This window comes from Rhinatrema bivittatum, chromosome 6 (assembly GCF_901001135.1).
Source record: "Rhinatrema bivittatum chromosome 6, aRhiBiv1.1, whole genome shotgun sequence".
Lineage (NCBI taxonomy): Eukaryota > Metazoa > Chordata > Amphibia > Gymnophiona > Rhinatrematidae > Rhinatrema > Rhinatrema bivittatum.
Window position 1 is genome coordinate 103,589,666 of NC_042620.1, and position 12,546 is coordinate 103,602,211.

The 12,546-nt window shown below is 44.6% G+C and overlaps 1 protein-coding gene across 1 annotated transcript in view; it reads right to left on the minus strand.

The window, feature by feature from the left end:
• Positions 1 to 231: 231 nt before the first annotated feature.
• Positions 232 to 12,546, minus strand: part of STK39 (serine/threonine kinase 39) — a 484,232-nt gene continuing 471,917 nt past the window's right edge. The window contains exon 18 of the mRNA XM_029605673.1: positions 232 to 1,628. Coding sequence (XP_029461533.1) covers positions 1,554 to 1,628 — 75 coding nt within the window. The 3' untranslated portion in view covers positions 232 to 1,553. The remainder of the gene's footprint in view (positions 1,629 to 12,546) is intronic.

Sequence of the window (12,546 nt, forward strand, 5' to 3'; positions counted from 1 at the left end):
TGAAAAATATGAAAGAGGAATCATACTTTTATAAAACTTATTAATATGCTATCAATAAATTTACTATTTTCTGTTATTGGACAGGGGCATTTATTCATGTTTTTAGAATAAAATCTGAGAAAAGAGTTAATAACTGAAGGTGTTATGATAAGGCATAGAACATTGCTCTCCCAAAAACAAACATAAAGGTATATACTGTATAATGTATTATATAAATCACAAACTAGCATATTAGTTGTGCAATACACTTTATTTTTCTTTGACCTTTAAAATCAGAGTAATGAGTGTGTAAACAGTAGAATGGAATGAAATTACATCAAGTTGTATGTAAATGGGTTTACAACACCTTAATTATTACAAGGCATTATAAATTAATTACTTTACTTAATATAGACTTGCTGTTTTAAGTACATTGAAGAGCTGCCATTTATCTAGGTTTAGCTAGGAAGTAATAATGATTAAATTAGTAAATCTATCTTCTTGAGAACGTATTCCCAAACAGAGAGCCTCCTTAGTAAATGGTCTTCATAATATGTTGCAGGATAAGCAAAACATTTTGGTCAATATTTCTATCTTTCAAACATAATAGAAAATTACCTTAGTAATTGCACAAAGCCCTTTCTATTATCTCCATCAGATCAACCTTGATATTTTTCATATATTCAAGTATAAGTTTTTTTTTATTTCAAGTTCTATTCCCTTTATGTAACAACCCTGCTACTTAAGGATCTGCCAAATTTATATTGGTGCAGAAAGCAGTCTATCTTAATGGCAACATCCTATAATATTCTAGCTTGTAGACGCTCAAAAGCAGCACGATAGGGTAGGTCAAGTATCTTTACTTTATTTTTTCTTGCACAAAAACCATAAATTATACTAATTATAAGTAGTCTCAGGCACATTCTTAGCTTATGAAGTTTGCAAGGCACCTCCCACACCGTACACAATCAAACATCTTTTGTCCATTTTATCTTATACCAAATTAAATTTCTTAACTTGTAACTGTCATATCTAACATCAGACTTTACCAATACTCCAGCACATATGATAGAAACTTTTTATAACAGGTAATTAACTGCAAGTAGCATTTATCAAATGTAACCAGTTTTGCTAGACAGGATGTACAATACATAAATTTATGAAAATAAAATCTGTAGAATCCAAGTTTAGCTAACAAATCTTGATTTTCAGAATTGCATTATTAAGTAATACATGAGAGGCAATATTTTGAAAGGTACAATTAAAGTATCAGAGAAACTTGTAGAATGAAAAGAAATATTTCTGCTAAAAAAAATCCCTTTTGTAACTAATAAATATAGCCATCTACAATAAGTGCATTTGTTGCATTCTTTAATTTGGGATATTCAAATTGATTGTTAAGAGACATTTATGAATTTTTTTTTTTTGTAGCAGCAATGTTGTAGCTGTGAGTTTTGCTTGTTGCGACTGTGAATTGCTAGAGAATGAAGCAGAACTGAGTGCGTTGTTTTTACCCGCTTTTCTTTCAAGCTGGTCTCTCTTCAATCTGATTCTGTTGGGGGTCAAATGAGACATCAGCTGATACTCAACTGAGCAAAACCAATCAATTTGACTTCATCTGGTATCTCTGATCCATCACAGCCAGACGCCTGTAAAGTAAAATAATTCAACAGAATATAATACATTTTTTGTAATACTCATCCACTAAGAACTATATCATGCAAACTTTTTGTAGCATCAAAGTAAGCAAAAATCTCAACCTAGAAAACTCGTAAGAGTGGCATGCCATTAGGCTCTGGTTTACGTTTTTAGGAATTCTTTTCAATAAGTGCTGTGTAATGCCTTATATCAACATTTCTATTATTATTATTTAGAATTTTTTATATACCGACATCCATTTGCACATCGTATCGGTTTACAAATAACTTGGAACTTTTAGGCATTGCCTTTACATGGAACAATAACTATGTGAAAAGGAGCCAAAAAACTAATAAGGAAACAGTATAACAATTTACAAGGTTCAATGGCATATAATCGATATACTGATTAAAAAGCTGGGTAGGCAAAAGGATATTTACAAGATATTCGACAAACATTGGGTAGCAAACAACGTTTTAAAAGGAGTGTTAGAAAATGGGGGGAGGATAGGGTAGAATAAGCAATTTAAAGTAGTGTTAGCACAAGGGGGAAGCAGCGGCAGATTATACAAGGTTATTCAAAGAAAAGTACTATACACGTTTCAGGGATTCATCAGAAAGGTGGTTAACGTTGGAAGGGTAGGCCTGTAGGAACAGCCAAGTTTTTAGTTTTTTTCTTTAATTTGGGTGTAGAGGTTTCGGTGCGTAAGTCTGGGGGCATGGAATTCCAAAGGGTGGGGCCAACCAGAGAGAAGGCTCTGTTCATTGTGGAGATATGTTTAGTAGATTTGATAGAAGGGGTACGGAGTGTTCCTTGGAGGGCAGAGTGAGTTGGTCTAGTAGAGGTGCAAAGAAGTAGAGGAGGGTTGATCCAGTAGGAGTTTTCATTGGTGATGCTTTTATGGATGAGGGAAAGAGCTTTAAAAAGGATTCGGGATTGTATTGGTAGCCAATGGAGCTCGATAAGAGTTGGTGTGATGTGGTCACATTTTTTGGAATTAGTGAGGATATGTGCTGAGGCATTCTGTAGGAGTTGTAATGGTTTGGTATATGTGGCAGGGAGGCCAAGGAAGAGTGCATTACAGTAGTCTATTTTGGAAAAAACAATAGACTGTAGTACTGTGCGAAAGTCAGTGAAATATAGTAGGGGTCTGAGTTTTTTGATGGTTTGTAATTTGAAATAGCAGTCACTTAGGATAGATTTAATGAAGGGTTTGAAGAAGAGTTGGGTGTCAATGAGGACACCCAGGCTACGGGTGTGGGCGGGGAATGACGTGGTAGAGTAAGCGAGGGGAATGGAGGGTGGTGGACGTTTGGTGGCGATGATGAGGAGTTCAGTTTTTTGGGGGTTGAGAGCAAGGTGCTTGTCGGTGAGTAGTTGGTTGATAGAGGTCAGGCATGATTCCCAGTTTTGAAGAGCGGTTTGGAGGGAGTCGGTAAAGGGGAAAAAATTTGAACATCGTCTGCGTAGATAAAGTGTTTAATGCCAAGGTTGGTAAGGAGGGTGGTGAGGGGAAGCATGTAAATGTTAAATAGAGTGGAGGAGAGAGAGGAGCCCTGGAGTACACCCTGGTCAAAGCTAATTGGGACGGATTCATTATTATTCATTATTGTAAGTAAGATTTGATCCAGGAGAGAGCGGTATCGGAAATTCCAATATTGCTGAGGATGTTGATTAAGATAATGTGATTAACAGTATCAAATGCGGCAGAAATGTCTAACATGGCTAGAAGAAATGAGTTCCCTGTGTCGAATCCTTTGATAATGGTGTCAGTCAGGGATAGTAGCAATTTTTCGGTGCTCAGAATTTTCCGGAAGCCGTATTGTGTTGAAGAATGTTGTGTTCGAGGTAGTCAGATAGGCGAGAATTGACTAGTTTTTCTAAGATTTTAGATAGGAAAGGGAGATTGGAGATAGGTCTGAAATTGGCTAGGATAAAGGGGTCAAGACTGGGTTTTTTAAGGATGGGTTTAACCACAGCTTGTTTTAGAATGTTGGGGACTGTGCCTTGTTCTAAGGAACGGCTGCAGATAGAGGAGAGTGGTTTGGCGATAGCTTTGGGAATAGATAGGAGAAGTTTGGTGGGGATGGTTTCAGAGGGGTGGGAGGAGGGTCTCATCTTTTTTAAGATGTTTTCAGTTTCCAGGGAAGAGGATGAGTCAAAGGAAGATAGGGTAGCCAAGAGGTTGAAGGTGGGCAGTGTCACATTGTTTGGGTTAGAAGAGAAACGTGTGGTGAGAGAGGAGACTTTGTTTTGGAAGAAGTGTGCAAGTTCATTGCAGTGATTTTTTGAGGTGGGTGTTTGTGATTATGTGGGGGTGGAGCTGGTGAGGCAGATCATAGTAAAGAGCGCCTTGGGATTGTATTGGAATCTGTGAATCTTTTTGGCGTAATATTCTCGTTTGGTCGAGAGAATGGCTTTCCTGTATTTGTGCATGAGTTGGTAGTAGGCAGTTTTGGTTGCTGGGGAGGGATGTTTGCGCCAGTGCCTTCCTGAGGTTCTGAAGAGGGTTTTGAGATTCTTGAGTTCAGTTGAATACCATAGTTTTTTGTTTGGATGGGCAGGTTTAATGGTTTTCGCAGTAATAGGGCAGAGTTTGTTTGCTATGTTAAGGGTGATATCAATCCAGGAGGTGAAGGCGTTGTCGGCTGAAGAGAGGTCAAGTTGGTTAGGAATGTCTGAGCATGCTGTTGTGAGGGTGTCTAGCGTGTAGGATTTGCGGTATTTGAAGGGTTGTGCCTGGGTTGGGGCGGGGGGGGGGGGGTGTGGACTGTTGACATGCAAGGGTGGTTTGAATGATGGAGTGGTCGGACCATGGGTCGGCGAGACATGATGGGGAGTTGGTGGTAGTGATGGGAGAGTTAGTGAAAATGAGGTCCAAGGTATGGCCGGCTTGTGGGTGGGGGAGTGTATGATTTGTGTGAAGGTATGGCCGGCCTTGTGGGTGGGGGGAGTGTATGATTTGTGTGAAGCCCATTGGGGTAGATTTTTAAAAACAGCGCGATCGCGTACTTTTGTTTGCGCAGCAGGCGCAAACAAAAGTACGCTGGATTTTATAAGATATGCGCATAGCCGCGCATATCCTCTAAAATCCTGGATCGGCGAGTGCAAGGCTGCCGATTTTGGGCAGCCGGCGCGCGCCAAGCCGCGCAGCCTGCCTCCGTTCCCTCCGAGGCCGCTCCGAAATCGGAGCGGCCTCGGAGGGAACTCTCTTTCGCCCTCCCCTCACCTTCCCCTCCCTTCCTCTACCTAACCCACCCCCCCGGCCCTATCTAAACCCCCCCCCTTACCTTTGTCCGTAGATTTACGCCTGCGAGAAGCAGACGTAAATCTACGCGCGCCAGCAGACTGCTGGCATGCCGTCCTCCGACCCGGGGGCTGGTCCGGAGGCCTGGACCACGCCCCCGGGCCGGCACCCCGCCCCCGGGCCTGCCCCCGAAACGCAGCGTCATCGGGTCCCGCCCCCCGACACGCCCCCTTCCAAAAACTCCGGGACCTACGCACGTCCCGGGGCTCTGCGCGCGCCGGCGGCCTATGGAAAATAGGCACGCCGGCGTGCAAGGCCCTGCTTGCGTAAATCCGGGCGGATTTACGCGAGCAAGGCTTTTAAAATCCGTCCAATTGTGTGAAGCCCATGGCTTCGAGAGAGGACATGAAAGCTTTCTATTCATGCCTTTCAAATTATGAGTGTAATTTGACCATCAACGGAAAGTTACATGCATAAATTGAAAAAGAAAACAGATGGAAATCAGCAAAAACACACACTCCCATTTCTCTCACACACAATCCCTGACACACATATATAACTAATGACAGTACTTTGCTACCAATGCATATATACACAAATTCAAGCTCTCTCTCAAATACGCACATACTCCCTTTCTCACACAAATGCATAGCTCCTTCCTCACTGCACCTCTTTCTCGCACACAGAAAAGCAGAATCTTTCTCAATCACACACAAAAATATAGTCGCCACCCCCCCCCCCCGCCCCCCCCGCCATGGCTCTCACAAACATTTTGGAAATTTTTGTTGAATGTAAAGAATGCCTTTGAAAATACTATGTCCTCTATGAAGTATACTTTTCTAATCTTGTTTATATAGAGAGTTTACAATAAGTTAATGATTTGTCTGAGTGCACTGTAGTGCTTGGTCTTATTTTTTTACATTTCTACCCACCTTGACAATACTAACCTTTTGATCATTATCCTGCTACCTTAAGTAGAATAAAATGATGATGAAACTCCATACATAAAATGAAAAGGCACAAACCCTTTGCTGCTGCTTTAATATGGCCAAGGGCACAACATGTTCTCCACCATGCAGCATGGCACCCACCCCAGCTTGAAATGTTTGTGTGACCTCTGGCACTGGACCATGGTCCTCAGTGCAGGGTCAGATAGAGGTGATGCTGCCTGTGGCAACCAACAGTTGCACTGAGGATAGGGACTGGGCTGGAACATCTGGAAGGTTTAAAAACACAAGCAAGGGTCAGCTCAGCCTCTTTTACTGTCCCTGAATTTCTAGGGGACTTGTGTCAGAGTGAATTAGGTCGACAACAAGGAGGCAATTAGAATTCTAATGTATTTAATTCTAAACAAAAGCTATCTGGCAATGTTTCCCTATGATATGAGTTATTTATGGAGATATACATTAAAGGAGATATATAATCTCTTAACAAATGCAAGTCATCAAATTGCGTTATATGAAAACATGGTGCAGCTTTAGGGAAGGGAAGTCTCCGATAAACAAGGGATCACTGTTGAAGCCAATGGTGCATTCAAGGGATCCAACTGGACACATCTTACAGTTAATATATGGTTTAGACATCTGGTTGTTTACATTATTTTAATGAAGTTTGTTCAAGATGGTAGTAGGGCAAAGGAAATCCACTCTTTGGTTCTGTGCTGGGGCAGGCCCTCTGTGCACCATAGAGAAACAAATTAATAAAGTTGGGAGGGGGACATCTGGCCATCACCTGCTTAAATATCTCAGCATGTGTACAGGCAAAAAGTTTAAATGGGGTAGAAGGTCTGACCATTTCTTGCTTTCATGACTTGGAATAGGGCATCTTTACCCTTAGCATACTGGCAAGTTTTTAAATGAGAAGTCTGGCCATTCCTTGCATCTATGGCCCAGATGGGACATCCTTATCCAACAATAATAAAATGCCATAGGAATGAAATAATAATAAAGGGAGGTTGAACCATTCCAAGGTCCTCAGTGGTCAAAGATGGCGATACCCCACCTTGGGGTGGTGGCAGGAAAGTTATGAATGCCTAATATATTTTAGAAAAATTGCTCAGATGGATTCAGTTTATTGTGAGAATTTGAAACATAAAAGAAATAAAAGCTGCAGCAATGCCATTCTCCAAACATAGCCTCCTTGTTTCTCATTGTATGAGCCCTGTTCTTTGAAGGAAAAACAAACAGGAATCTCTTTCCTGAAAGGTGATGACAGAAAGCTCTTAAAGCTAGGAGATAGCTCACAGCTCCAGTTGGTTGATTTGTATTTGACTCTACTGGGGACCATAATCCTTGAGTCTACACCACACCACTGTTTGCCCCCCCCCCCCCCCCCTTCATGGAGGCATTAGTAGACAGCGTCATTTGATGCAGTGGAACATGCAAGAGACCCACTTTTAGAACTTCTGAATTCATTCATCACTGAAGGGATGCTCTCATCTCCAAAGTCTCAAAGATTTGGTGGGATAATGGCTGATAGAGCACCCCACAAAGGCCCCCACACGTGCAGACAAGTCTGAGGAACCACATGCCCACTAAGGACCAAGCCTGATCTTGCTGACACTGGGCGCTATTGAAGGAAAGATCTTACTAGGCCCATCATATGGCTCTTTCAACAAGAAGAAATGCTTTCTACTGAAGCAAATCTACCCAGGATCCTATGAACTGAATTTTTTGAGATGAAACCAGATAAAAATAGCAAAGTGGACTAAGAAACCCAGGGACTGGAGAAATCATATGGTCTTTAAGGGACATCAGAATTCCTGACTGAGATGCAAGTCATCAACCAATTGCCCAGGTATGGAAACAAACTCCCTGCCAATGAATCTGTACTCCACTGCTGCAAGATATTTTGTGAACTCATTCAAGGCTGCCAAAGACCAAAGGGGAGCACCTTGTATTGGTATTGCATGTCCTTCACCACAAATCCGAGCAACTTCCAATGGGTGAGGTATACGGGAAACGTGTGCATAAGTATCTTTCATATCCAAAGCACTCAAATCCCTCAGTTTAATGAAAGGAAAAATCATCTGGATAGTATTTATTTTGAACCTCTCCCAAATCAATAACACTTTCAGTTTCTGAAAATCCAGTTTAAGCTTTAATCCTTTTGACATTTTGGGGCTTAGGAAATACTAGGAATAGAATTCTTGACCATACTCCTGTAGGGAGATATCACATGTTTTACCACTGAAAGCACCAAATACGAATTATAATAGTTAAGAAATATGCAGACCAGTGTACTGACAGGCCAAGACACTGTCACAGTAAAAAAAGAAGAGACCTTGCCCAGATGAGAACTTAACACTGAAGGATGCTTTATTAAGATCTGCCCATTTGTATGCTCCTGTGTAAATAAAAAAAGAAGAGAGAGACAATATAGTAGTTAAGCTCATAAGCAGGAGTCATAGATCAGCCAAGGGAGTCCAGAGGTCAGAAGGACCCCCACCCTTGGAAGAAGGGGGGCAGTCAAACTGAGAAAAATGCTGACACTGGCATAACAGCTTGGCATACAGACGTGGCAGTACCCCCCCTGAAGAAATGGGGAGGGGGAAAAGACCTGCAATGTGACAAAGACCCTTCACCCACAATATGATTATGCATGAGCTTATGCATATTTATCAGCTGGAAAGTACAAGACAGGTGGTGGGGGGGGGGGGGGCAAATAAGGAGAAAGAAGCGACCCTGAAACCAGAGAAGTGACCCCTGAAAGAAAAGGAACCAAAAGAGCAAAAGGGGAGCCCAAAGCAGACCAGCACCCCCCCTGCTGTAGAGGATGGAGAAGAGTAGGTGTGGCCAGAAGATCGGGGCAGGAGAGCAGAGCGAGGAGACTCCCTGCTCAAGTTTAGAGAGTGACAGTGTCTGTTGGTATCAAAGGACACAAAGTGCTGAGTGGACTGCATATGGTCGGCTGTGCGATCTAAATAGAAAGCCAAGGCCCTCTTGCAGTCCAAGGTATGAAGAGCCCGTTCCCCTGGGTGGGAATAAGGCCTCAGAAAGGTGGTGGGTAAAACAATGGACTAATTAAGGTGGAAATCAGTCACCACCTTGTGCAGAAATTTAGGGTGTGTACACAAGACCACATGATCGTAGAAGAACCTTGTGTATGGTAGGTATGTAACCAGGGCCTGAAGCTCGCTGACTCTACGAGCCAAAGTAATTGCCACCAGGTATATAACTTTCCAGGTGAGGAGCGTCAGATCTCAGGATTGCAGAGACTCAAAAGGAGGGTGCATGAGCTGTGCCAGGACAATGTTGAGCTCCCAGGATGCAACAGGTGGCCAAAGAGGGGGCTTCGGCTGGAGGAGGCCCCTCATGAAATGGCCAACTAAAGGCTGAACAGAAACGGGCGTGCCTGTGACACCCCGATATTATGCACTGACAGCTCTAAGGTGAACCCTGATCGAGCTGGTTTAAAGCCCAGACTCAAGATGTGCCACAGTAGTCCAAAAGCTGGGGGAGGGGTCATGAGAAAGGATCCAAGTCATGCCCTGCACACCAGATGGAAAATCTCTTCCACTTTAAGCTGTAGAACATCCTGGTGGAAGGCTTCCAGGATGTCGCTAGCACCTGGGAGATAGTCTGAGAGCACCAAGGGCTGAAGGACTATGCGCTCAACATCCAAGCCATCAGAGCCAACGTCCAAAGGTTCGGATGACGCAGGATGCCCTGATCCTGTGAGATGAGATCAGGTGCAGTCCTCACCTGGATGGGGACCTGCACAGACAGGTCCTGTGGAAGCGGGAACCAGACTTGTCGGGGCCAAAAGGGTGCCACAAGGATCATGGTCCTTTTGTCCTGTTGAAGCTTTAGCAGTGTTTTCAAGAGAGGCGGTAGAAGAGGGTACGCATACAGCAGACCCTTCCTCCAGTGGTGGGAGAAGGCATTGCAAGCTGGATGTTCGCCCCCTAACCACAGGGAGCAGAACCTGCTCACCTTGTGCTGTATCGGGAGGTGAAAAGGTCTACACCCGGTGTACCCCACCGGCGAAATAGCTCAGCCGCTATCTCCGGGTTGAGGAACCACTCATGTGGTTGGAAGGAGCAACTCAAGTGGTCCACCAGCATGTTTAGATATCCTGGCAGGTATGTTGCTCGCAGTTACATACCATGGGAAAGGGCCCTAGGTCCACATTTGCCCAGCCTCATGATCTACCACATTGCTACTTGGTTGTCCATCTGGATCAGGACTTCCTTGCGCGACAACCGGTGTCTGAACGCCCACAAGGCATAACGGATCGTCCGAAGCTCCAGGGGGTTTTTATCTGGCAGCAGGCTTCGGAAGCGGTTCAGAGACCCTGCATGTAGATGCTGTCCATATGGGCTCCCCAGCCCAGAGGAGAGACTTTGGTTATGATCACAAAGTCCATTGAGCCCTCCACATGCACAGATGGGCGAGAGGGGTGACATGAATGGAAGCCGTATTGTGGCTTAGCAGCCTGAGCAGGAGGCAGGCAGATACCTGCTGGCTGTTACGGACAAGGGCTGCCAGCAAGACTAGGGCGAGAGCCCGATCCGGGGCAGAAATGTTTTTGCCTGTGCCGTGTCCAGCCTGGCCCCTATGAAGTCCAGCTGAGGAGAAGGGTAGAGGTGAGACTTGAGGTAGTTGATAAACTCCAAGGTTGTAGCATCCATACTGTCAGGGTTAGAGCGCTCAAGGCTCTTGACCAGTCATCTAGGTACAGGAAAACATGCACCGCCCGACGTCTGAGATAGCCCGCCACCACCGCCAGGCATTTGGTAAAGACGCAAGGGGCTGAGGCCAACCCGAAAGGCAGAACCCTGTACTGGTAATGGGTGGTCTCCACCACAAAGTGAAGGTACTTTCTGTGATCAGGGAAAATGGCTATGTGCGCGTAAGCCTCCTTGAGGTTGAGGGAGCAAAGCCAGTCTCCTCTTTTGAGGAGGGGAATCAGTGTGCCCAGAGAGACCATTTCGAAATTTTCAAGAAATTTGTTTAACGCCCCAAGGTCGAGGATGGGACACAAGCCACGTTTCTTTTTGGAATGAGGAAGTATCTCAAATAGAACCCTTGGCCCTGTTGGGGGCGAGGGACTGGCTCTACTACGCCTGCTACTAGAAGGGCGGAGAGTTCCGTTTAAAGCTTGACCCGCTGGGTGGATGATGGACATGGGGGAGAGATCTCTGGAAGCCGACTGAAGTTGAGACCATACCCCCGACGGACGATGGAAAAGACCCAATGGTCCGATGTAACATCCTCCCAGCGATGGGCGAAGCCGAGGAGCCTGCCTCCAACTGGGGAATCCAGCGTCAGGGGTACGCTTGACTGACTTTCGCTCCCTCGTCGCCAGCCTAAAGCCCATAGCTGAGGCTTGCTGGGGCGCCGGCTGGGGCCTAAGTGCTCGCTGCAGGCAAGGGCGGCCCTTGGAGCTACTGGGTGGCAGACGAGCCCAAGAGGCCAGAGGATAATATTTCCTCTGCCTGTAGAATGGCTTCTGGGGTCTCAGCCTGGAGGATTTCTTGGCAGAGGATGGGGCATCAGAGGCGCTGGCAGAAAGCTGTTGAAAGGTATCATGGTGGTCTTTCAATTGCACTACCAACGACATAGGAAAATGTGGGAGAGAGGTTCTGGAAGACAAATTTAGGATTTTAGGTAGGAAGCTGAAATCCAGAACCTCCAGGGTGGCATTCTCTGAAATGCTTCCAGTTCTATGTGCAGGTCCCCAGAGGCAGGCAGAGCTCCAGAGTTTCAATGCGTGGATGAGATGATGGTACAGGGAAGAGGGATTCAGTTTTGTAAGGAACTGGGGAAACTTTTGGGGAAGGGGGAGACATTTCCGAAAGGATGGGCTCCACCTTAACCAGAGTGGAACCAATCTGCTGGCACTAACTTTCAAAAAGGAGATAGAGCAGCTTTTAAACTAGAACAAGGGGGAAAGCAGACAGTCACTCAGCAGTGCATGCTTCAGAGAAATGTATCCTTGAAGGATACTAATGAAACAGGAGAGTTAGGGCATCCCAACAGAGAGGTTCCAATAAAAGCAAATGTAGTCCATGTGCCTATAGGTAAAAAATCACTGAAGCTAATGATTTCCGAATTATACCTAACAACTGAAAAGCAGGTTAAGAACATAAGAACATAAGAAATTACCATGCTGGGTCAGACCAAGGGTCCATCGAGCCCAGCATCCTGTTTCCAACAGAGGCCAAACAGGCCACAAGAACCTGGCAATTACCCAAACACTAAGAAGATCCCATGCTACTGATGCAATCAATAGCAGTGGCTATTCCCTAAGTAAACTTGATTAATAGCAGTTAATGGACTTCTCCTCCAAGAACTTATCCAAACCTTTTTCTGAACCCATCTACACTAACTGCACTAACCACATCTTCTGGCAACAAATTCAAGAGATTAATTGTGCAGAGTGAAAAAGAATTTTCTCTGATTAGTCTTAAATGTGCTACTTGCTAACTTCATGGAATGCCCCCTAGTCATTCTATTATTCGAAAGTGTAAATAACCAATTCACATCTACTCCTTCAAGATCTCTCATGATCTTAAAGACCTCTATCATATCCCACCTCGGCTGTCTCTTCTCCAAGCTGAACAACCCTAACCTCTTCAGCCTTTCCTCATAGTGGAGCTGTTCCATCCCCTTTATCATTTTGGTTGCCCTTCTCTGTATCTTCTCCATCACAACTCTATCTTTTTTGAGATGCGGCGA